General features: G+C 41.9%; 1 protein-coding gene across 3 annotated transcripts in view; it reads right to left on the bottom strand.

Moving 5' to 3' along the window:
• Positions 1 to 26,641, bottom strand: part of PRKCH (protein kinase C eta) — a 334,858-nt gene that overhangs the window by 299,189 nt on the left and 9,028 nt on the right. The window contains exon 1 of one of the 3 annotated variants that reach the window (XM_063697880.1): positions 789 to 1,605. The exons of the other annotated variants lie outside the window; for them this stretch is intronic. Within the exon in view, the coding sequence (XP_063553950.1) occupies positions 789 to 854 (66 nt within the window). The 5' untranslated portion in view covers positions 855 to 1,605. Of the gene's footprint in view, positions 1 to 788; positions 1,606 to 26,641 lie in introns of those variants that run through there. 3 annotated transcript variants of the gene reach the window in all.

Here is a 26,641-nt window from a genome sequence, read left to right as displayed (position 1 = left end):
AGTAGGTACGAGAAGCACAAAAATGGGAAACACTGAGAACATTTGACAGCCAAGGAGAAAGAGACAGTAACACACTGCAGGGAGAAACAGACAGTAAATAAACATGGCTGAAAATTAGAAAGAGGGAGGAACAATGACTAACAGAGCAAGGCCTAGGAGTATGCAGGAGCAGATGGGATACCCTTGGAGAAAACCAGATGAAGATAACTATGACTACACATAAGTTTGCAGGCATCAGGACAGGAAACGGAGGAGCTCATTCTAAGAAGTTTCAAGTTGCTTAGTAAAGTCAGATACAAAGTCATATGTTAAGAGTGAGGCGGGTGGAGAGGCCTTAAGAAGAACAGTAACTGCATGGAGTAATCGTTAAATAGCATGGGAGAAACGGGCAGCACCAACCTGCCCAGTATAGCTTGGAAGTTCAGGCACAGGTGTGAAGAAGGCAGTCCTGGAGGGTTGCTGACCAAAGATGGCAGATGTGCAGATATGCCATAGAATTGGGAGTACTGACCAGTGTTCCGATGACTTGCCATTCTCTAGAAAGTGAAGGCACCACTGAAGTCTTTATTTTACTCTTGGGAGGGTTCTGGCCATAGTAAGAAAGAACTAAATAAGGCCAGGTGTGGTGGCTCATGCCTATAATCCCAGCACTTTGGGAGGCTGAGGTGGGCAGATCACCTGAAGTCAGGAGTTCGAGACAAGCCTGGCCAACATGGCGAAACTCTGTCTCAACTAAAAAAAACAAACATTAGCCAGGCGTGGTGGTAGGTGCCTGTAATCCCACCTACTTGGGAGGCTGAGGCAGGAGAATCATTTGAACCTGGGAGGCAGAGGTTGCAGTGAGCTGAGATCATGCCACCACACTCCAGCCTGGGTGACAGAAGGAGACTCCATCTCAAAAACAAAACAAAACAAAATTTCCTATAAGAAAGAACTAAACAAGATAACTCTTTTTCCCCCCACAAGATCTCCCAAGACAACACTTAATAAATTATCAAAATAACACTACTGCTGCAGTTCACCTTGACTCTTACTACTTAAGCCAATAAACTGAGACAAAAATCAACTGACATTCAAAATATGCCATTGTCAAAGCCAGAGATAGCCCGGAAAAACACATCGGTCTGTTGGCTCTCAGATTTCACAGAAATTTGGCATAGGAGAATCCCAGTTCTTAAAATGATACTAGGATTCTAACCAATAGAGTCCAGGGCTAAGCACGAAAGAAATATCAGATCACAAACCATCTGGATTACGAAGGAGCACAAGGATAAAATGGGTACAAGCTCCTCCCCTCCTTGGCAACACAGCACAGGACATCCACTTTGGACAGCAACAATAGAAGTACATGATTCCAATTCCTCCCAACCCCCAAACAACCCACTGCACTCGACCAGGCAGCCTGCAAAACAATGGAAATGTAAGGTCACCCTCCTGTTCCCTGCCACCCCCCTTCACTTCCTCTTTCACCCTGGATGAGTTGTCATCTTTCCATGAAAGAATGCCAAGCGCTCAGTCAGTCTGACAGGCAGTTCCTGCTCTTCCGGTTCTCTGGATGCTTCAAAGGGGCGGCGATGTGTTACCAGAAAGACTACCCTCCTCGGCAGGCTGTTTTCCAGGCTTCCACCCCTGGTGAGTCACTTGCCAGTTTCTACCAAGTATAAGAAGATCTATCATGGAAAGAGACTTCTCTTGAGTCTCACGGGCCTGACGTTGCTGCCTCTCTTGCAAGTGACACCTCTAAATTCAGACTGAACTATACAGGTGTTTTGGTGGAGATCTTCCAGATTGGCTAGAATGCGTAAGTGGCAAAAAATTAAATCACAACGTAGCAATACTAACAAAGTTGGCCCTGAATAGTAACATTCCAAGAAATGAATTCAGAAGCCACCCGTGAAGCAACCAATAAAGTCAGGGCAATACTAATCAAGAAATTTCCATGTTGAATATGAGACTACAAAATCTTCCCTTAAAATTATTTAGTGTATATTTTTAGTAAAAAGGTAAGAAGATTAATTTTGGTCAAATTACTTAAAATATTTATTTGATGATCATCCTTTAAAAAAAATCCTCCATTTGACCCAAGGGATACACTAAAATATAAGAAAGTGGATCTTTTAAAGTCTCCTACCAAAAGATCACACTATCCCTTCCCTCAAGGAGCTAACAGTTTTTAAAAGGTCATAAACAGCAGAATAGGTACAGCTATCAGATAAGACCAAGAAAAAGGGGATGCTGAAGAAACAGGATTTTTAATAATAAGAAAAAAAAAACAAAGATAACCAACATGTCAAAAAGAAGTGAAAAAGGCGAATGATAATGGTGTTCAGTGCAATGAGAAATAAAGTAGGATTTGCATAGAAAAGCAACAGTTTTAGCAGAAAATAAGTCAAGCCCATTTCTGCTGCAGAGTATGGGCAAACGTAAGACATTAAATGACTTGGTGGAACTGAATCCTCTTCCAAAGGATTCACTGTAAAGGACGAAAAGATAATAGCTAGGAAAAGGTTTATTTTCTATTTTCTATAAAGCACTTACACATCACTGAAATTATCCATTGAATCCATTTTTCAGTTCTAATCTAAATTTCTCAAGGCAAGAATCATATTCAAATATTTGTTCATCTAATTCATTTATGCAAGTACTCATTTGAATTTCTGTGCCTGGTATATGCCAGACATAATGTCCCAGGTATTGAGGGTACCAAGGAAAATAAATCAGACATAAAACCTGTTATCAGAGTTTACTGTTTAATAGTCTAATGAGGAAGGCAAAAATGAAGTAATCTTAGTTATTCTGAGATGTACACAATATAACTGTGACTAAATGAGAAGAAAAAGTACAGAAAAGCCTAAAATACTCTGGGGAATACATAAAGGCCTCATTGGGAAAGTGGGATTTAAATGGAGAATTCGTCAGGTGAAGGGAGAGGGAGGAAGAGGGTCCAGGAAATGGAGACAGCTTGTGCACAGGTTCTAAAATTCATCTCTGTATCTCCAGCGCCCTGTACACAGTAGATGCTGAATAAATGCTTATAGAATAAACTTTAAGTTCCTCATGCATTCAGAAAAAATATTCCCTAAGAAAACAACCCCTAAATATAGGGGGAAAAAAAGGAAAAAGAAAAAGAAACAGCTACAGGTACGGAAGTGTTATTTGTAACACACACACACACACACAAATAGAAACAGCAATAAGAAGATGGTAAATTATGTAAACCAGTGACTGAAATATTATGCAGCTATTATAAGCAACATGGGAACTGCAATTATACAATTAAGTGGGAAAAGGCAACAAATGAGTATATTAGGATTAGAAATATGGAAAAGTGTGAAAATTAAGAATAATATAGATCATTTTATATTGACTGATAAAATTAAATGGTCAAATACCAACCATCTCATCTATATTCCATATATGAAATTCCAAGTATCTTCTGTTTGGAAGCAATTATTCCAGCCAATTTTCAGACAAAGCCCATTAAGACCAACCATTCATTTTGGTCCCCTTAGGAATTGCAATGTTACTTCAAAAACACATTAAATTATTGTATAGCCTTACATCTTTATAAAGTGATCTCTCATACATTATATTTTGGTTATCATCATTTGCTTCATCCATGTGATTCTTCTTCTTATTATTATTTTTTCAAAGGTAGGGTCTCACTCTGTTGCTCCTGCTGGAGTGTAGTGGTGCAATCATAGCCCACTGTAACCATAAACTCCTGGGCTCAAGCAGTCCTCCTGTCTCAGTGTCCCATGTAGCTAGGACCACAGTCATGTGCCACCATGCCTGGCTAATTTATATTTTTATTTTTTTTGTAGCGATGGGGTCTTGCTATGTTGTCCATGCTGGTCCCAAACTCCTGGCCTCATGTGATCCTCCCACCTCAGCCTCCCAAAGTGCTGGGGTTACAGGTATGAGCCACCATGCCCAGCCTGATTCTCATTATTTAATAGGTCAGTATAATGTGCTACATAAAGGATCCAGGAGGAAGTGGCTCCTGATTTCCCGCAGGGTATTCCAAGGGCCTTATTTTTCTCCACTGACATTTTAATTACGATCACATATTCCTTTTCGTTTTTCCCAATACTATCACCTACGAAAAATTTTAAGTGTGTATGAAATATAATCACATTACAAAAGTTTGAAAAATTGAGAAAACAAGTCTTAGTTGTCCTAATATAAATAAGTCTCAAACAGCTACAGATTGGTTAAATGTTTCCAGCTACTTTATGTAAATCTTTATATCTCATATGTATCTTTAATCATTTTTTCTGATTATAAAATTATACACGCTTACTAGGAAAAGAATATAACTTGGGAAATGAAAGTCCCCCATAATTTCACCCCACTTCTCCACTCAAGAAAAGTATTGCTAAGTGCTCGATGCTTCATTTTCCAGATTTTTCCCCACTTTGGCTATACAGGTCCACCACGATCTCTTATCTACAATCCCAATATTCAAAAAGTTCCAAAACCCAAACAAATTTTGTAACATTTGTTGTCAAAATCTTACCTGAACTGACATAAGGCAATGTGTAATCTTTATTTACCCCACTTAGTGTGAATATCCATGTTTTGCCACAGAAGTATTAATGTTTTTGATTACAGATGCCACCCCAGCCCCCACTGGAGGTGTTATTTAATAGCAAATGTATTTAATACATTGTCCTATATAAACCTGAAAAAATCCTGAATTCAGAAACACATCTGACTTAAACTGCTTCAAATTAACGATGCAGACCTATACTGATACTATTATCATTCTCATTTCAGAAATAGGTCATACCAGGCATGCCTCTCTGTTAGTATATTTTTTCACTCAACAATATATCTAGGACATCTTTCTTTCTTTCTTTCTTTCTTTTGAGATGGAGTCTCGCTCTGTCGATCTCGGCTCACTACAACCTCCACCTCCCAGGTTCAAGCAATTCTCCTGTCTCAGCTTCCTGAGTAGCTGGGACTACAAGTGCACACCACCATGCCCAGCTAATTTTTTGTATTTTTAGTAGAGACAGGGTTTCACCATATTGGTCAGGCTGGTCTTGAACCCCTGCCCTCAAATGATCCATCTGCCTCGGCCTCCCAAAGTGCTGGGATCACAGGCATGAGCCACCACGCCCGGCCTATATCTGGGACATCTTTCTGCATCAATTCACTGTGTTCTTTAATAGCCATGTGGATGTGGGTGGGACCAGAAGAATGAGAACAAACCTGATTTTAAGGAAAGGATAAATAAGGGAAATAGTTCAAAAAGCAGAACTACAGAAATTATTAGGGAGGAAACCTACAAGAGTAGAGATCACAGAATTCAGAGGTGGAAAAGACCTTGGTGATTAATGGCCTGATTCTTTTGTCAAAAGATGATCCCATTGGATGACTTCCTTGAGTTCATACAGCAGCTAGCAGCTGACCTGGGACTAGAACCCAGGGGTTCAAGTTGCCACCCCTTTGTGCTGCTACTCTTGAGATTCCAAACTCCTGATGGTGAGGGCCACCCAGGTTGACCGTGAAAAATGTGAAAGCAACTTCTCCGTGAGGGAGCACAGATGCTTTCCAGGGTTAGTCTGAGTTGTTAATGTAAAAGTCTGTTCACCTAGCCTTGTAAGTGGCAGCCTTCAAAGTTAATAGCAGCATTTTATAGTTTTATAGTCAAGCAGAAAGAGATGCAAGGAGCCATTGCCAATTACTAAGAATTGAAGTTGAATGTTCAAATTTGGGTCACTTTTTCCTCAATAGAAGCCACAGCATGCCAAGTGCATGTCACTATCCTGACTAATCGTGTCTTTTTGGGTCCCAAAGAGCTAAACCTATAATTGAAGAAGAGAATATGACACTATGATACCAACTGGAAAACCACCAACGCCCAACGTGCGTCCTCCAGAATCTCTCGAATCGTCACTGTGCCTCCGAACACCACTTAGTTCCCTCAAATATGTCCTTCTAACAAGCAGGCGTGCTTTCGTGTATTTAGAACAAATCTTAAATGTACACATGCATCCAAATCTTAACATTCAGAATAAAGAAAAGCAGAGAAGGACAGAAGAAAGACTAATGCTACCAAAAATCAGTCTGCCTTTTCCTGCCTGCCTCCTTGACATGCCACCACCTAACACCACCACCTGCACTCCTCGCCCATCTCTCAGGCTCCAGGAAGGGTGGCAGAATGCAACTCTGCAGGACCTTAGCTGGAAGCGCCATCTGGGAGAAGGAAGACTTATAAACACATTCTTCCAGAAGCCTGTGTCATCCATCCCCTCACAAAGACAGCAGAAATAAATCACAACGATGTGGTTCTGCATCAGCACACCTGATGCTACGGCCCAATCAACTATTTTTGGGAATCAATAGCTCTCTTAAAGCTTTTTAGCAGAGTATCTTTTTATGAAACTTCTTCAATTTCCTAAATCAGTTCTACTTAATGTTATATGAAATGATTGATAGATTAAAAATACATGTACCAATGTATCCTGGGACCCTAATATGCAAAGTAAAGTAAGTGGTGCTTCATCAAAAGGATGCCATAAAGAGGAAGCAGCCGAACTACTTGTTTCCTTGATTGAGGCCATGTAAGACAAACTGGCACTTACAAGGAGAGTCAAAATAACCTACAATCCCTCTACAGAAATGTTTGCCAACCATGGATATTAAAGGGCCAATCTCTGAGCACTGTAAGATCTCCAACAGCAAAGTTATTGGGGAATTTTTTTTATTAGTCTGGGTTAGATGAGGGTCTAAGCTAAGAGAAGGCCTTTTAAGGGGTTGGCACAGTAAACATCTACGTGCACCGATCCCACCCCCAGGGATGCTGGGTAAAGCGTTGTAAAGCACTCGAGCTTCCTGGAATAGACAGACACAAAGTGTTATGACCCCTCCATGGGGGAGGGGGGATATTCTTTCAGTGACTTTAAGAGGCAAGGGATGCTGGTGAAGAGGTGAGAAGAGAGTCTCTGTTGTAATTTCTAGCCTCAGTTTCAGAAATGATTCTGAGAAGCAATGAGGTGTTTTAGTCTCTAGAGGAGTATGGAGCAAGCAGACAAGGTGTAAACACTGACCTTACAGAAGAAAAGTAATTCTTATTTTCTATAAAAGCCCATAGATCTAAATATCCGTCAGTTCTCTTCTCTATGTTTTGTATACTGTTTGTATACAAAGAAACAGGCGGGGCAAGGGCACATGCTAGTGTTCCTCTGGGGCCCAGTAGTCAACTGGCTTTGGACAGGTAACTAACAAGCAAGCGTGCTTTCAAGTATTTAGAACAAATCTTAAATGTACACATGCATCCATATCCTAAAATTCCGGAGAGGGGAGGAGACGTGGAGGAAAGGAGAGAGAGAAAGACAATACAATGGGGGCAAATATAAAAGCAAGAGACAGCATATAAAGCACTATATAAATGATGGTTATTTTCCCAGCGCCACATTCCTGCAGCACCTTACATAAACCTTCTTTGGGGCATTTAAAACATACTCTTGTCATATTTCTCTGTATGGCTGCCTCATTCACCTATATATCCAAGTTATGCCAAGCACAGTGCTGGCATAACTTGCCATTGAGTGCTTGCTAAATACAGCTTTTGTAAAACAACCATGAACATAAGAGTGAACACAGACTTGGACATACCAGCATTTCTTTTTTTTTTTTTTTTCTGAGATGGAGTCTCGCTCTGTTGCCCAGGCTGGCGGGCAGTGGCATGATCTCCGCTTACTGCAGCCTCCGCCTCCCAGGTTCAAGCAATTCTCCTGCCTCAGCCTCCTGAGTAGCTGGGATTACAGGTGTACACTTCCATGCCCGGCTAATTTTTGTATTTTTAGTAGAGACGGGGTTTCACCATGTTGGCCAGGCTGGTCTCGAACTCCTGACCTCGTAATCCACCCACCTCGGCCTCCCAATGTGCTGGGATTACAGGTGTGAGCAACCTCGAACAGCATTTCTAAGGTGACAAGCATTCCTCCCCATTTCCTACCAAAAGAGTCAAAAAGGTGTCATCTGGCATGCCCTACAGACAGCAGCTGTACCCCTAGCACCAAAGAACTGGGTTTGAACTCAGACTCTTCCTTTCCCTTTTATTGGCTGTATGTTCCTAGAAATTATCTAATCTCTCAGAACCTTGATTTCCTCATCTGTAAAATGGGGCACAATATCTACCTCAACAGGACTGATGGAAGATAAACTGGAATAACAAATGTTAAGGATTGGTACATAGTAGGTACTCAATAAATGTGAGGTAGGGAGCATAAGATAGTGGAAGATCTGTTTTCAAGTCCCAGACATGCCCCTAAAGTGATCTCAACTGAAATGGAAACAATGATCTACTTGCTTCCAAGAATTATTATGTGAGAGGCAAAGCAGAAAATGCATACGAAAGGAAACAGGATAAACACATGAATCCTGGAAAGGGCTAAGCAAATAAACATCTACTTAGAGGTCTCAAGTGCATACTTTTAAGAGCATAAACAGATAGCCATCATCATTTTATCAAATTCTCTGGATTATTCCATTTAACTCGAATCCCTTCTCCAGCAGGGAACACTTCTGTGTCATTCAGGCAACAAACACTGACAAGTACAACAAATACTAAGAGAGTGCTTACTGTGTGCCAAGTGCTATGCTGGAAGCAGAAGCTGCTGGTGGGCTGCAGATCTTGCCCTCATGGTGCTTACAGTCTAGGAGGGTTACTCACTGATTATAAATATGTGCAAGTGCCGCAAGGCAGAGTGCCAGTGGCTACAAAGGCATAAAATAGCGGGGGTGGAAAGATGGAGGGAGACCTTAACTGAGCCTGGAGGACTCCTAATAAAGGTGATATTAACAAATGGCTACCCATAGTGGCTTTTGGTGACTGTGACAGGAGAGAAGGAAGCAGAACAGGTCGCAGAAATTACATACCAAGGTGGGTGTAAACCCAGCTCAGCATGGCTAACTAAAATTAAGAACGCAAGTAATAAAAGTTCTGCGGTTCACTGCACCCAATAAAGAACTAAAGAAGCTTCCCTCCATCTAAACACAGTCTAAACAGAAAAGTGGCTTATTTCATCCCAGCCCAAGCATCAGAGGTGGAGGCAAAGCTTCTGTTTCCCCAAGCAAACTTTGTCAGTTTTGCCAGACCACCTGTTTTTCCAGACACCACACACGGTTCAAATGGCTCATGTTTTTCATCCACGAGCTTTTTCCTTCTATTCATTCAAAATCCACTTCACGGCCACACACCCCCAGAGCATTTTAAAACTGGGTGCACCACTGACGACTCACGTGGAACATATGGGCAATCAGTCCTCTCTCTGGCCCCCTGCTCTCTGGCTGTGACAGACCACAGGGAGAAACACCCTCCCCGGAAAACACCAACTGTACTCATCTGTCTGGAGTTTGTACATTTGGGAAGTTGTACAAAGAGACCAGTGCTGATAAAACTGGAAGGCTGACCATCAAATAAATAGATCTAAACCCTTACCAGAAAGAAGGAAGGAAAGGAACCGGGGCATTCCTCTGTGGGTTTCCACAGCTCTCTTGGCACCCAGAAGAATCAGCTTGGAGAAACCAGTGAGATACTCTCCTCCCTGGGCCTATTAACTTCCTCTCCTCACTCCACTGCCTCCGCCAAGCTCGTTAAAGTGCTATTTAATTCCGTTCCCTGAAAACTCTGGGTCTTCTCTTCCTTCCTATTTTGGCAAAGGTGGTTGCATCCTCCCTCACTGACCGAATGAAGTCAATGCTCATGGTGTAAAACAGTTTTAATGTGTGACACCTCACATCTGCCAATACAAATTATTAATGAGGTTCATTACTAGTTATATTAGGCTTTAGTGTGTAAAAAAGAGAGAGGCTTCATTAGCCAAATTCTGATGAAAAGGACCCAGCAGCTCCAAGGGGCCTACATTAAGTGTCTTGTCTCACACTTAGGCCACTACTTAGGAGTAATTGAATCAAAGCTAGAACACAAACCTCCACAAAATTGGGATTAGGAAATAAACTACAGATGTTCCAATTGCCTTAGGCCCAGAAACACCACAGTTAAGCCCAGCAAGGCAGGAGTTACTCCAACTGACCATACCTGGGTATGGGTACCAATGCCCAGAGAAAGCAGATGAAGGCAGGTAAAGAAGGAACGAAAGCATGAATAGACCTGCGGTGACACTGTCCATGGAGACTTGAAGATAATCAGAAAAAAATTATCAGCACAACCAAACTGCTTTAAACTGCAATACCTCAACCCCACAACTCCAGGGAAAACAATTAAATAAAAATTAGTTGCATTTTTAAAAAGTAATTCAATCAATATTCCCTCCTTCAGCTTGGCACAAACCAAACCACCTTAAATAAGCAGAGTTATGACAGTCTCTCCTGAATTTTCACTTCATAGTTTTAGGAATACCTATTCTGGATTTCTTTCCCCACCAGTCCCCACCCGTCAACTTGCAACTTCAAAGGGACTCAAAGAAACAACTGAATCACCGGTGAATAGATTACAAAGCAAGGGGCAGCAGACAAGCCAAAGTAAACATACGGTAAAATTCCTAAGCCATTCCTAAACAATGCTTGTGAGGACATCAACGTCATTAGCTAATGAGGGAATGAAAAGATGGATGTGAAAAACTATAATGCTTTGGAACAATAACTCCTTTAAATGTTCATTACTATAATGGCTGTTTGGTTGAAGTCCAGGACTGCAGGTCGACTTTAAATCAAGTCCACATTAAACAGAATGGGCTCACAAAACACAGGCAGAAAGATGTGAAGCATTTGCCCATGCTTGCTTTGGTCATGGAAGCTTTATTCCTTTACAGAATTCTGCATTAACACCATAGTACACACATACATGAAAATCTCTGTGCCCTAGAACTGTTTATGTATCTGTTTCCCCTATAAGACAAGCTCCTTGAGGGCAGGGAAACTATCTTTTTATTTCTGCACATCCCATGTGTTGCATAACCCCAGACACGTAATAATTGCTCCAATGAAATGTTAAACTTGTTGGCAAAATAACAGTTAATTTTGAAAAAAATCAAAAGGGAAAATAAGACCACTGGTGTAGGCCACAGCCTTAAGAACTGGGAAATGACACACTATCTCAAGTTACTGTTTGCAGAACATACAACATGATGCAGCACGCTTGTGCTGATAAATTCAGTTGTGACTTTACCTAGGAATTCACTGTTAGGAGTAAAGAGGATAAAATCAAAGGTATTATAGAAATGGATAGTGTAGCCAGCACAATGTTTAAGGGGAGATATATCCAAAAGGAGATCAATCAAATTTGTATTATGTGATCATTTGATACCTCATTCATTAAATTGCTAAAAAAAAAAAAAAATTGGTGCCACCCTGACAAGCTTTCTTGAACAAGGGAGGCATGTCCGTTTGGGGAGCTGTCTTCTGCTGCAGATGCACACGCAACACATGTAAAGTGTCCCTGCTACCCAGGGCCCTATCAACTCTTAAACCTTTAATCATTTCTCTACCACTTTACATCAGAATTAAAAGGCATATAGCCTTAAAAGGCAAATACCCAGAGTCCATCTGAAAAATTTTTATTTTTCTTCATATCAACCACCTGAGGCAGGTGTAATGCAGCTTAGTGGTTCCATGCAGGTGCTCAAACTCTAGCTCCACAACTTTAAAAAAAAAAAAGAGATGGGGTCTTGCTATGTTGTCCAGGCTGGTCTCAAACTCCTGGGCTCAAGCAATCCTCCTGCCTTGGCCTCCCAAAGTGCTGGGCCACCGTGCCCAGCCTTCACCACTTATTTGGGGCAAGTATCTTAACCTCTCTGAGCCTCAGTTGCCTTACAAAGAGGAGGATAATAAGAGAATCTGAATATCTTGAAGGTACGCTGAGGATTAAATTAGTTAATGCACATGAAATACTTAGCCTGACACCTAATTAATCCTTATTGTGTATCTCCTATTATTGTATATTATCCCACCTGCTACTCTATTCATCACTCCTCTGCTCGCCTTCCCTGCTCCAACACTGCAGCAGAATTTAAGAGAGAAGGAACAAGTTAATGCACAGTTCACAGCTATTTCAGCCATCATGAAATTACTGCTGTGGCTGTCAGCCTTGCCTCCATATACAAATATTGAAAGTTAAAGCCTCTGGATGGAGAAAAAATACAATTTTGTTGTAGTTGTTTTGTTTTCTATTGCTGCATAACAAGGTATACTCTTTTCACTTGAAGTCTAAAACCTACATAGTCTGGAAAACTAAGTACATTTATAAACATGAAGAGGCTGACAAAAGACTTCACAACAATCTGTTCTTTCTACCCTCAAAGGGACCACAGTGACAGAAGATCCTGGTAAGACACTGTCCTCCCAGAACGTGCTTGCTAGAAAAGGGTTTGAGAAGGGAGAGCCATTTATATGTAAATATCTTAGACTTGTTACCCCTAAAAATAGTGGAAAGAGGGAAATAATTTGTTAAGAAATATACCAGAAAAGGGAACTGAGGGTGAATGAGTATACAGCCTAGTACTGTGACAGGAACAGAAAGAAGCCCTCTTGGCCGGCCTAATGATAAGGTCATTCTCCCAAAGTAGAAACTGGAAAACTAGCATGTGAAGCAGGGCACGCTCAAGACTAGCCTCAATCAATCAACTGGGGGGTTCAGGGTGGCCACCGGGCTAAAAATTAATAAATCTTTTGTTCCAGATGACCTTTAAGGTTCTTCAAGCTTTAAGGGGCTAGCAATCTGGATCTGGTGAAAACAGGTCACATAGGCAGGCGTTGGGAGGAACTTCTAGAAATAGCACACAAACAGCCATCACCCAAGCAAAGATCAGCAGGGCCAGGATTCATCAGTGCAAGGGACCACTCTGCCACTCTCAGTCACAGGCAACCCCGCTGACTACAGACCCAAGTGTCACCCGAGGCGTACCTGCAGCTGCTGGATTGATCGTCCCACAGCTGGCTCCAGAGGCCTTAAAAGAACAGGTCTGGTCACAAGGCAACCATCCAGCACTCTCCACTGCCTTGCTTGCGGCTCTTTTCCTCTCAAGTAAGTTACTGAGACACATTAGGCACTTCATTCAACAAATCACAAAAAAAAGATTAAATTTTGCCCCCCAAATCCCTGTTTGCAGCTGCCATACCTAGCACTCAACAGTTTATTTTCATGGAAACACCTGGCACACAATGGACCCCCCCAGCCTGCCTCCGTTCGTACCACAGGACACTTCTGTACTAGTGTGGCTGGGAAATGCCAGTCATTGTCTAACTTAACTCCTGACCCTACTTCCTCAGTGGTGCCAGGCATTTTACATTTATTTTCCTTTCTTCTTACGCATCCAGTAAGCAGCAACTCTGGCGGCAGAAGTGCATATGACATCAGAATTCTCAGAGCTAAGGGAACTTGCAGAGATCACTGGACTCATCACTGACCTGAAACCATGCTAAACCTCTTCTTTCCCAAGCACACAAGCAAGCTGTGTCCCTCAAATGACAAGCTCCATGGTGTTCTGATGATATACTGATACCATTTCAGTATGACAAGGGAGATTACTGGAAGTTTCACCATCGAGGAAGTCATCATCCAAAAGAGCCACCATTAAAAAAATACAGGCCTTGTTCAGCATAAACATGAAATTCTGGAGGCACAGAGCTTAAGAACTGACTGTCAGGATCCTGGACCAGGGAAAAGGCAAAGAGGTCAGGCTGTACTTCCACATAGAAGATTCAAACCTGGAAAACATTTGTTCTAAATAATCCAGATCCATTTCCTGGTGCCAAATGTAATTCCACTCATTTCAGTCTAACAAAGTTATGGACAAAACTCTTCTGAAATGTCTTTGTACTTAAAATTTTTAAGCCAATTTTACTCTTTCACAGTGTGTCACAGGATGTTGTGCAATCAATTATTACTCAAAATATTACTTGATTACAAAAAGGCCAGGTCTTGCATTGGCACATTAGATATATATTTTTTATGTTTAAAAGTGCTATATAAAAAAAAATCTATCATTGTGCCCTGCATTCTCTAGTCCTGGTTCTATCACAGCTCCAGAACAAATGGAAACATCACCAGTGAAGTTGAAGACCCTCATTTCCTTAGAGTCCAGTCCTTTTATAGTTCCATAAGAGAAATCATCAGCCTCAACATGTAAGTCTTTTCTATCCAGTCTAGTGTCTGTTTTTCCTTTTTTTTTTTTTTTTTTGGAGGGAACTGGTCATTATTTCTCTAAAGGGACATTCTTTAGGAAAATCTCTTCCTTGGGTTATAACTATTTCAGATTCATTAATTTCTTAACTGAAGTTACATTAAGCCCATTCTCCAGACAGGACACTAGCCTCCAAGCCAGTCCTTTGATTTATCAGTTTCAAAACTAGATGACTCAGGCAACTGCTATACTGGAAACGCCAATCAGGCCTTGAAAGTCAAGTCCAGTTAAGTAGCGATTATATTCCAGCCCACCCTGTCAGCAGTCAGATAAAAGTAAAGGCAAGAAGTCTGTGTGAGACGAATCGGTAAAACCACCTCCTTCAGAACAATATCTGATCCATGGAGAAACGGAAAGAGACAGAACTGCCTTCTCCAGAGATGACACTTCCTTGGCTATCTTGAGAATGAGGCGACACAGTTCTCAAACCCTAACAGCAGCTTCTACATGGCATTGTCTAATGTTAGCCGGTAGAGAGAAACACTAAGGGCAATCTTTTTGGCTGCTGGTCTTCAACAGATCATTTAAGACACCCCACTGTCATTTCTCATGTGGTAGTCAGTGAGCCTGGTTTTAAGATACCAAGGTAGACCAGAACACACTGGAAAATTTGCAGCAAGAGATGTTAAGATCTGTTGCATTTTCAGTGAGGGCTGAAACACCTCCGCCCTGTGGGTTCTGCTGCATAGCCACAACAGTGACACTGGCAAAGGGCAGAGTTCCTGTGGAAACACTTACAGTGCAAACCCGCTGGTGGAAATGGGTCTCTGAAAAAACAAAGGCTTCACACCCATAGAACATAGTGATGAAGCCCAGTGGAATGGCAGGTTTGAGCCGACAATTCAGTGTCCGAACCAAGTCAATCATTAGCTTCACATATGTGCAGATAAAAATCCATAATTAATTAAAGGATAAAGCCTACGGACATGACATATTCTAGGATTTTTCAAATCTTTAAGCAGCTGCTCACTGACTAACTCACAATCCAAGGCACCTCTCCAAGCCTTTTCTGCAGCCAGGAAAAGACAAACCAAGATAATCTACATTTATATGAGTTAGGTTGATCATATTATATGCTAATAAATGAGTTAGCTCCACCTTCACCATCTTCTGCTTGAATTTAATTAGTAGTTGAGGCTTTAAAAGGGCGCTCCCTTCCCCTCCAAATAAGTTTGGCACTCCTGTTCAGAACACAGAGTTGGCCATCTAGGAAAGGCTCTGCCCTTCCCATGAGACAGCCCAGTTACACTGCAGAGGCAGGTCACCAGGCTTAGGACCTCACAAGGTCAGCCCCATGCAAGTCTCAACTGTCACAACTATCTTCACCACCTTCAGGGGGAGGAGGAGAACCCTTTCTCATGCCTCGCCTCAAGGCATCCAATTCAACCAACATTTACTCAGCACCTACCAGGGGCCATGCACTGGCAATACAACGGGAACCAAGACAAAGCCTCTGAACTCATGAAGAAAGTTCCTACCAGTGGGATAAATCTGGCACAGTTTGCTTTTAAAAAGCACTTAAGCGTTGTTAGTCTAGTGTAAAATGACCTGTACAGGTAAAATTCCATGGGAAAAATACAAATCCCAAAGAGGAAAAAGGAGAAAAGGAATTTACACTACCTTCAACCTGGTTACTACTGACTTTCCCTGAAGACGGAACTTGTGCATCACCTCCTCCAAGAAGTCCTCCCTGAATACTCAGGCTCACAATCCCCTACTATCCCATACCCATTTCTATTCCTAAACTCAACTACCCTATGATGAAACTGTGGGTTTCTGCTGCCTACCTCACTACAGGGAGAGCTCCTTGAGCTTTTCACCCCCAGCATCTACTGTGGTCTCTGGCCACAGCAGGTGCTCAGTGAATGCTGTGAACTGTGCTGACATGTGCATGTGGCATGCTCAGGCCTGTTTATGGATGTCTTTGTAGTTACATGGAGAGTGACATATTTTTTTCTATGTAACTTATTCAACCCTATCTTTTCTAATGTTATACAAGTCCTTCTGTACAAATTACAAAGGAATATCTTCCTTCCTCCTCCAACATTTATTGTAATTAAGGTGAATTAGACATGAGCAGAGGCAAGAAAACCTAGTCTGTCCATTAGTACTTAGCTCATAAACTGGAAGGCAAGGAGAGGTGGAAGATGGAATGGGGAAGGCAGGGCCAGCCGATTGGGAACCCTCCCCAGGAGCCTGAACTTTATAGGGCACAGGAAGCCTTTAAACGACTTCTGGCAGGAGGGAGGTTAGGGCTGAGTTTTAGACAGCTCATCCAGGCAGTTTATGAAGGATGGATTTGAGGGAATACAACTAGATTCATGGAAACCAGTTCCAAGGCCATCACAATAATCCACATGTATGATACAAACGAGTGTGGTAATTGTGGGGAAAAGAAGAAATTGAGTCAGAAAGTATTTACCAAGCCAATCTGGCATGACTTGGCAATCAACTGAGGTGGGGAAAGAGGTAAAGGAGAAAGAAAAGTCTAGAATGGTGGCCAGGTGACTGAACAACGGCAAGACCAGTTCTGACTGGGAAAATGGGAGGAGGAGCAGGTCAAGGGGAAAGATGGGATATTTAATTGTGGACATGTTGACTTGGAGATGCCTAAAGGATGTCCAAGCAGGTCTGTCCAGCAAGCATATCAGACATGGGACCCTGGACCTGATATCGGGCCTGTCTAAGCCACAGTTTCCTCAGGTGAGAAATGCAGGTGCCACAGCACTCCTCCTCTCTTACAGTCTACTGTGAGGATTAAAGGAGACGGAGTATAAAGTGGTTTGTCCTAAGCCTGCCCCAGTTCCAGAAGCAATAGTTGGGCTCAGGGGGGAAGACAAGAGACAGAGCTTTGGAAGTCCTTGGCATATGGGCAATATTGTTGAGACTTAAAAGTTGACGAGACCATGCGCCATGACAAAGAAAACAAGGTAAAGACAAACCATCTCCCACCCACCCCCGCCCCCCACCCCACCCCCTCCCACCTGGGGAACACCAATATTTACTAGGTTGAGGGATGAGGAAAGATACAAAAAGAAACTTAAAAACACATCAGTAAGCATTGGAAAAACACACAAACAGGGGAGCAATGAATCTGAAGAAGGTAGCAGCCAACAAGACAAAGAACTGACCTGACTACACTGTCACTCCTGGGCTTCGCCAATGCAGTCTCCTGGGGATGGGCACCGGGAAGAAAAATGAACAAGGCAGGGAAGGGCATCTGCAGACAGCTGTCAGGGAAGAGGCTGAGAAGGGAAAGGAAAACACTGTGCCCCACCTCAAAAGGAAAGTGGGCAAGGCCAACAGAGGACTGACAGGCTGAGTGCTCAGAAAGATTTGGGTATGTTTTTAAAATGAAGGTTTCACCAGGCACAGTGGCTCACTCCTATAATCCCAGCACTTTGGGAGGCCAAGGCAAGAGGATCGCTTGAGCCCCGCACTTGGAGACCAGCCTGGGCAACCTAGAGGACCTTTCTGTCTCTACGAAAAATTAAAAAATTAGCTGGGGGCATGGTGGCGCATGCCTGTAATCCCAGCTGCTCAGGAGGCTGGGGTAAGAGGATGGCTTGAGCCTAGGAGTTAACGTAGCAGTGAGCTGAGATTGCGCCACTGCACTCTGGCCTGGATGACAGAGTGAGACCCAGGCTGGAGTGCAGTACAGTGGTGCAATCTCAGCTCACTGCAACCTTAATTATTAAAAAAAAAAAAAAAAAAAGGCCAGGCGTGGTGGCTCACGCCTGTAATCCCAGCACTTTGGGAGGCCAAGGCAGGTGGATCATGAGGTCAGGAGATCGAGACCATCCTGGCTAACACAGTCAAACCCTATCTCTACTAAAAATACAAAAAATTAGCCGGGCGTAGTGGTGGGCGCCTGTAGTCCCAGCTGCTCGGGAGGCTGAGGCAGGAGAATGGCGTGAACCCGGGAGGCGAAGCTTGCAGTGAGCTGAGATTGCGCCACCGCACTCCAGCCTGGGCGACAGAGTGAGACTCCGTCTCGGAAAAAAAAAAAAAAAAAAAAGTTACAATTAAATGAAGGTGTCAGGAGGACAGGAGAGGATGAAAACACAGAAGGGAAGGCCTGGCCCAGGGAGAACACAGAGGGGACCCAGGCAGAGAAGGTGGAGGGCTAAGCCTGAACAGGAGGCCAGCTCATCCCAAGACTCAGACCTTTCTAAACAATGGCCCAAGCAGAAGAAAAGTAAGGGAACCTACTTAAGTCTAGGGGATGGAGGAGTAGGTGATAGGTGAGGGGCTTAAAAGGGAAAGTGGTGGGGAGGCCTCATTATCATCTCTTCCAATTCTCTCAGACAGTTTCTTCCTTTTAACGTAAGTATCATTCAGGCAGAGAGCTGTCACTATGTAATTTGACTTCAAAATATTAATGGCAATAATATTAATGGGAACAGTCATTTAATATCTTGACAGGCACAATTTTTCAGAATCATGATTTTTCCTATTTTAAAATAAAATTCTACATATACAAGTTTGGTCCTATAGGACCAAATGACAACAGAAGGAGTCAACACCCACCAGAAACAGTTCAGAGAGAAAAATGCATATTGGAGTTCTAATGAGGCAACTTCAGGAGTCACTTATTTTGCCAGAAAAGGACAGTTTAAGGAAAATGAGTTTAAATGGCAACTTAAACTCAAGGTCACTTCAAGGTCACAGTTGTACCTAGATCTTGTTTATGCCCCCTGTTGGTGTCCTGTTCTTATCAAGCGCAGGCTGTCATTAATACATTCCTGACATAGTGTGTGCTGGATGATGGTTTCAGTCTCGCTTTTTCCCATTTTGAAATCCATCTCTTATCACCCAAACAAAAGTTAACATTTTGTTTGAGGAACCTAGGATTCAGCTAATCTTTTCACACACCTTTAATACTTATTTAAGTAATCAAGGGATTAAAAACCATACTGGTATATTCACTCTCTCTAAACTACTCCTGAGGCAGCTCTTAAACTCACACACACCAAAAAAAAGTAAATCTGTATCTGAATATGAATTTTTCAAGCGAAAACCTTTTAGCAAAAGTGTTTGAATCATGACTCAGACTCAAGACAGAGAATGGTAAGGAATGATAAGGAATTTTTTCTTTCTACAAACATTTCCTGAATCCCAAACATGTGCAGGGTACTTTACTAAGTGGTGGGGGAGGCTGGGGGTCCCTAATGTTCATGCAGATGGCAGTACTTCAGGGCTGAAAGCAGATCAGTGGCCAAGGTGAGGGCAGACACCCACAAACACATTCTCATTCACTCCAGACATTTGCAACAGCAGCGCCCCAGGAAATCAATACAACCACAACCCAGGTACAGGATGTGCATGACAAGAAGGCGAGGAGGCCCGGCAAGGAGACTCAAAAACAATATATTCTTGGCACAGTCAAAGAGCTAACAAAGGCTTCTGAACAACCAAAACCAAGGCTACGCTAAACATCAAGTGCAAACACTGTTGTGCCGTACTATGAAGCAAAGGAAATTATTGTTCTGAAATATTGTATATATACAGTTCAGAAACCTTTCACTTAAAATCAACTGTGAAAGATCTAGGTCCCAGAACAAGTGTCCAGTAAACAAATAAAAGTAGAAATGATCACCTTCAAATGAGTCCCCAGGTGGGGCATGGTGGCTCATGCCTGTAATCCCAGCACTTTGGGAGGCCATGAAGGGTGGCATCACTCAAAGTCAGGAATTAGAGAGCAGCCTGGGCAACATAGTGAGACCCTACCTCTATAAGAAAAAAGGTTTTCTAATTAGCCAACCACGGTGGTGCACGACTGTAGTCCCAGCTACTCAGGTGGCTGAGGCAAGAGGATCACTTGAGCCCAGGAGGTCAAGGTCACAGTGAGTTAAGATTGTATGTACCACTGCACTCCAGACTGGGCAACAGAGTAAGATCCTATCTCTGTAAAATAAAATTTTTTGTTTAATTGAGTCCACACAGGAAAAAAAGTACTTCATATTTTCTGCAAGCCCAATCAAATGTTCAGCCTAAGCAACATGGCAAGACCCTGTCTCTACATTAAAAAATTAGCTGAGCTTGGTGGCGCACGCCTGTGGTCCCAGTTACTCAGAAGACTGAGGCAGGAGGATCACTTGAGCCCAGGAGGTTGAGACTGCAGTGAGTCATGTTCACACCACTACATTCCAGCCTGGGGGACACAGTGAGACCCTGCCTCAAAAAAAAAAAAAATTGTTGGTGTCCTTGAATACATCTATAAATCCATATTCAAACGATGTACTTTTTTTTTTTTTTTTTTTTTTGAGACGGACTGTCACTTCGTAACCCAGACTGGAGTCCACAATCTCGACTCACTGCAACCTCCGCCTCGCCTCCTGGGTTCAAGCAATTCTCATGCCTCAGCCTCCCAAGTAGCTGGAATTACAGGTGCATACCACCAAGCCCAGCTAATTTTTGTATTTTTAGTAGAGACAGAGTTTCACCATGCTGGTTAGGTTGGTCTCGAACTCCAGACCTCAAGCAATCTGCCCACCTCAGCCACCCATAGTGCTGGAATTACAGGCATGAGCCACCACACCTGGCCCTAATGACGCACTTTTAAAACTGGAGTTTTCCTCCTTGAAAGCATGACAGAACAATTCACATCCACCAACTTGTATTGGATATTCAAACTAATCAAGGAAAATATATTTTAATGCCAATTGAAAGAGTCTGTTTACCATTATTTCCCTTAATTACAGCAATAAAAGTACTCACTTCAGCTTTTCAAAGGCCTCTTTCTGTCCTTTGCAGCTAAATATTGCAACTTGATTTATTTCTGGTTTGTTGGTTCTCACTAACTCAGACCCTCTGCTGTCCAATATTGAATAAGCAAACCAACAAACTTAATTTCAAGGTGTTCCATGAACCAACTTTAGCCAACACTGTAACTACAATAATTCCAGCTTCATTTTCCCATATTCCTTGCAAGATCTTCCAGAGAGGACCTATGTACAGAATTTACCCCCAATCCCTGTGATTCCAGGATAAGGAAGCCATCTTCTCTTCCACCAGTAACTAGAAATCTCCTACTGATTTACATTCCAGAATCCTACATAAAAAGCAAAACCAGTGAGGAAGTTGTACTCAAAAATCCCTTCTCTTAAATTCTATGTAAATAAATATCTTACTGCTTTCAAAGTTAACTTCAGAAAAGGGCTGGGCCCATCACTTCATATTGAAGTGCTGAGGGTAGAGTGGTGGTAATGAAGGTGACATCAACAATCATTTTTCTGCGGTGGTATATGTCATGCCCTGTGTAGATGGTTTACATAAGTCCTCACTGTGTTCTGAAGTAACCCTGTGAGGCAGGTACTGTGCTGTGGATGAGAGTACAGGCTTGCAGGGGTTAAATTATCCCTGCTAATAAGAGGCAGAATGAATAGCTGAACCCCAATCTGGCTGACACCCAACCATCACACTATGATGCACTGATAATTATGGTAGTTGTCCAATAAATACTCCTCAAAGCCTGTATTTGTGTATCATTAGTCCATAATTATAGATTCTGCATCCTAATTCATGTGACTTAGGCAAATGTTAATGTGTCTTCTTTAAACAGACCAAATAAATGTTGAAGGGATGGTCAGAAATATTCAGGGAGATGCCAAAATAGGCATTATCTAAAACTATTCAAAATAGGCAAAATTATCCAGAGTTAGTTCACAGAATTATAATCAAAAAAGTAAATAAGCTTTCAGAATTAAGCAAGAATCAATTATATCTAGTTTTGGCAGACGGGGGGGTTGTGGGTTTTTTTATTTTTATTTTTTACAATGGCTGAGGTTTTATTTCCTTTATGATTACTGTTAGTATGTTTATTAATTCCCAGCCATAAATGTATAGTTTTGTTAACAAATAAAAACAAGTTGGGGCCCTATCAGTTATACCACTACAATGCAATTATCCTGTCCATCTAAATTATTGAAACTTTCCATTAATATTTATGAGTCCATAGAAAACAAATACACTTTTCAGAAACTCAAAAATACGGAATAAACTTCAGAGTCTTTGTTTCCTTTCCCCATCCTCTCTTTAGAAAAGATGTTACTGAAGGGGGTAGAGATAACTAGATGCTTCTATGACGTCATTTCAGGGCACCAACAAGACTATACCCTAACCCACCCCTAAGAAACTTTCATACCACCACCCTGTTTTCTAAGAGGCAACCCTGCGGGTGTCTATCCTCAGCCAGTACGATTCTTTTCAGAAGGCCCTTGTCAAAAATATTCATTTCCTCAGGAAATTAAAAGCAACCAAAGCTTTGCCTGCCAAGATTACAATAAATAAATAAATAAATAATTTTGTTAAAGATTAAAATAAAAAAAGGAACCAGGCTAGGAGTGGTGGCTCTTGCCTATAATCCCAGCATTTTGGGAGGCTGAAGCAAGATAACCTGAGCCCAGGAGTTCAAGACCAACCTGGGTAACATGGCGAGCCCATATCTAAAAAAATTAAATAAATTAATTAATTAATTTAAAAAGCAACCAAAGCTAGCATTTCTCCAGTGCCTATCTTGTGCTGGGCATGTTTAATGTAGTTCATCTAATCTTCACACCAAGCCTATAAGGTAGCAAACATTAGCACCATTTTCCAAAAGAAAAAACTAATCAACAGAGATGGAGGGACTTGCTCATCGTTCACACTCCTAGGAAGCAACAGATCTGGGACAACGCCCCGAGCTTTCTGACACCAAGCCGACTCTCTTTCTACCACCCTCCACTGTTTTTCCACCTGCCAAGCTTGTTCTCACAGTAGGGCCTTTGTTGCCTCTGCTTGGAATGCTCTTTCTCTAATCTTCACAGGGCTGTGTGCTTCTTGTCAGTCAGGCCTCAGCTGAATTGTCACCCGCTCTGTGCAGCAACTCTGCTGCACAGTGCTTTACCTGTCCTTCGCAGACAGTGACCACTCCAGGTAAAGCAGCCACCTTGTCACACTGAATCAAGTCACCCTGCTTTGATTCTCTACTTGGTACCTACCCAGCATTTGTCATTTTTTTCATCGTGCGTTTGCCTGCTTGTTATCCACCTCCCTGTGCTAAGGCAGCAGTGCTGGAGAGCCGAGATGCTGGGTCTTGCGTTCTCTGCCCTACCTGTAACACCTAGAACAGGCTCAGGCACAAGGTAGATACTTAATAAACACCTATGAATGACTGACTGGATGGCTACCCTGCTGCCTCCACCACACACTGAGGTGGAGTCGGGAAAGAATCTTGGCCTGAAGTCTAGAGAGCTGGATTCTCACTTTACCTTTAGCTAGGGGGCTGCTCTGTGGACAGTCTCCATTCAGCTCAATTTCCACCAACATCGGGTTGTCTGTAAGATGCTGGCTGAGTGAACTGGAATTCCAGAGAGGACCAAAAAATCTGTTGGGTCACGGGGACCCAGACCACGGGAGACTGGGGCTCAAAGGGTAAGAGGATCAGGCAGGCCTCACCAATCTCATCATTTTGTCTTAGACTAACACAGCAGAACACCATAATGCCCACTGCAGCTCAAAAAGAGGGTGAATGTTTTAAGAAAAAGCGTACGAAAAGGATGAATCCTATTTCTTTTTACAAGGGAAAAGTTTATATTAACAAAAGATACCAAGCCAGGGTCACTCAAACTGTCCTAGTTTTGTTTTTTTAAGTTTTCATCTACTGCAAACCTCAAAGAAACTCTTTCAAAAAATAGAGGCTTTTGAAAATACCTAAATAACAACCAAATAGGTCCTAAAATGGGTCATCATCTAGTATATTTCACCAGAAGCCATAAGTGAGAACACATTTTTAAGAACATCTTTTTCTCTAAAATTTATAGCTCCTAGCTCCTGTTTTCTACTAAGTAACTATTTTCTATAATTAATTGAAGTGAAAATGTCCTCAAATACAAAGGAAAACACTAGAACCACACCCTGAATGTCAGGAATTAATAAAAGCCTTATTTTTGAACCCTTTCAACTGAGGTTTCTCAACCTGAGGTCCTGTGTCCTTTAGGTTTAGGAAAGGCTTTAGGAGGGCTACTAATCAGATGACATTGTTCCCAGAATATCATCAATATGCACATATGTGCATTTTTCCAGAAACAGCTCCATAGCTCTTATCATCTCTAAAAGGGTCTAGGGCTCGACAACAGTTTCAAAAGCACTGATTTAGATGGAATCTGCTCTCAACTCTTCTGTACCATAATTAAACAACAGTAATCTATATTAAAGCATCTAAGAGGCCCACAGCTTGCAAATAAATAAATGTACTCTGTTTATGGAATTAGGCTAATGCACGTATGACTTTTGGGTGCGCTTCCCAAAATAATTTCAGAGCCCAGAACAAATCTGAGTATCAGAAGTCTCCTGAATATATTTCAGAAGGGAGCAGAATTTCCATTGTCCAACGGAACCATTACCAGAACCACAAAACTCTGACACCGGAAGGACCACAGAGCTCAAGGGGCCCAGCCCTCCAACATCACAGACGCAAAAACCAAAGTCCGTTGTAAGGAAAGAGTGTATCATGTTTAAGTGTTTGCGACACGAGAGGTGGAGAGACAGAGCTTTGCAAGTACAAGGGACAGATGTGACTTACGAATAAATATGCAGCTTTGCGGTTTTTGTTTAAGTGCCTGGAGAACAGAGGCTAGGTCTGAAATTGGAAATACAGGACGAGGTATAGAATATGCTCACTCTGGCCTATATGACTTATTTTATTAATGCAATTATGACAGGGATCATGTTGACCATGGTTTTATGCTCTGGCAAATTTCTTAATTTTTTACCACAAGCACAAACTAAATATCTTTGGTAACTTTTAAGCATTTATCTCCCTGTGAGGTCAAAGGCGTGCAAGGGTAAAACTTATACGCAATCAAAGGAACTTTTGGGAAGGCAGTACATAATAAAAGCACTGCTGGTAAGCTTCCTATTAAGTGGGCTTTCTACTACAAAAGTCCTATGTGCTTTGACAGATACTGCTCTAATTTACTGGTGCTACAGAAGCACACTAACATAATAATCTTGATAAATATCTCCAGATAGGACCATGATTCTCAACAAAAATTTCCTGTCTCATAAAATTCTTTAACACAGCACTTAAACACTACCATAGTCAATACCCTTGGGCTCATTCCTCCCTCTAATTAAAATGTCTGTCCTACAGTGATTTGTAGTATTTGTCATCACCCTGGGTGGATACATAGACTGGTAGCTACAGATACTTTGGGACAATAATGCTGTAATTGCCAAACTAGTGAGAATGGCTTCTAGCAAAACAGTGGGATTCTCAGTCTCTCTCTGACTTGCCGTAACAGGGACATAACTTACAACCATCCCATAGAACAAGGAGTGCATTAGCATAAATCAAGAAATACAACTGCACGGCTTGAAATGTATTGCCTTAAGGCTGATTCTAAACCAAGAAAATAATACCAACATCACTAGCGATGCTATACAAGTCACTTAGATGGGAGCTAAATCCTCTCCAACTCTAAGCAATTTAGATTTGGACCAATTTAATTCTTAGGAGTTACTAACTTTGATAACACATAATTCATTTTGACAGTTTAAACCAAACCAATTACTCCAAAAGGGAAGAAATTATGTAATTGCCTAATACATGGAAGCAGAGGCTGTAGAGATGTAAAAGTCTTTGGAGATCGTTTAGTGCAGCCCCCTCACAATATAACAGGGAAATGGGACCCAGATCAGTAGACGCTTGCCTAAGGTCACAGCTTGAACCCAGTTCTCCTGACTCCCATTAAAGTACAGTGTTCCCCTATTGCTGGGAGTTGTATACTGAAATAAAAAGAGGGGTTTTTTGTTGTTGTTGTTGTTTCTTTTTTTGAGACAAAGTCTCACTCTGTCGCCCAGGCTGAGGAGCAGCAGCTCGATCATAGCTCTCACTGCAGCCTTGAACTCCTAGGCTCAAGCAATCCTCCTGCCTCAGCCTCCCCAGTACACGGGACTACAGGTGCACACCACCACACCAGCCTGGCAGAGTTTGCTTTCTTTTTAAATTGGATAGTTAATATAATACTAATTTGCAGTAAAAGTTAACGCCCCATATATTTACTAGTAAGCTAGCTTTCTCTGAGATACTAGGACACAAATATTTATGTAAGTAAAAATCTAAGTAAATATATATCTAAACTAATGCATTTTATAAATTAATAAATTATTACATATCTAAATAAATCTAAGTAAGTATATCTATATTTTTGTAGATATAGATTAGACAGATATTAATACATATTAAATGTATGTATATTACACTTCTCATGAGTTAGGGCAAGCTTGTTCAACCCACAGCCCATAGGCTGCATGCAGCTCAGGACAGCTTTGAATGCAGCCCAACACAGATTCGTAAACTTTCTTAAAACATTATGAGATTTTTTTGAGGATTTTTTTTGAGCTCATCAGCTATCGTTAGTGTTAGCGTATTTTATGTGTGACCCAAAACAATTCTTCCAACGTGGCCCAGGGAAGCCAAAAGATTGGACACCCCTGTTAGG

This window comes from Gorilla gorilla, chromosome 15 (assembly GCF_029281585.2).
Source record: "Gorilla gorilla gorilla isolate KB3781 chromosome 15, NHGRI_mGorGor1-v2.1_pri, whole genome shotgun sequence".
Taxonomy (NCBI): Eukaryota; Metazoa; Chordata; class Mammalia; order Primates; family Hominidae; genus Gorilla; species Gorilla gorilla.
The sequence above is the reverse complement of the archived record's forward strand: the minus strand, read 5'-3'. Positions and strand labels throughout refer to the sequence as shown.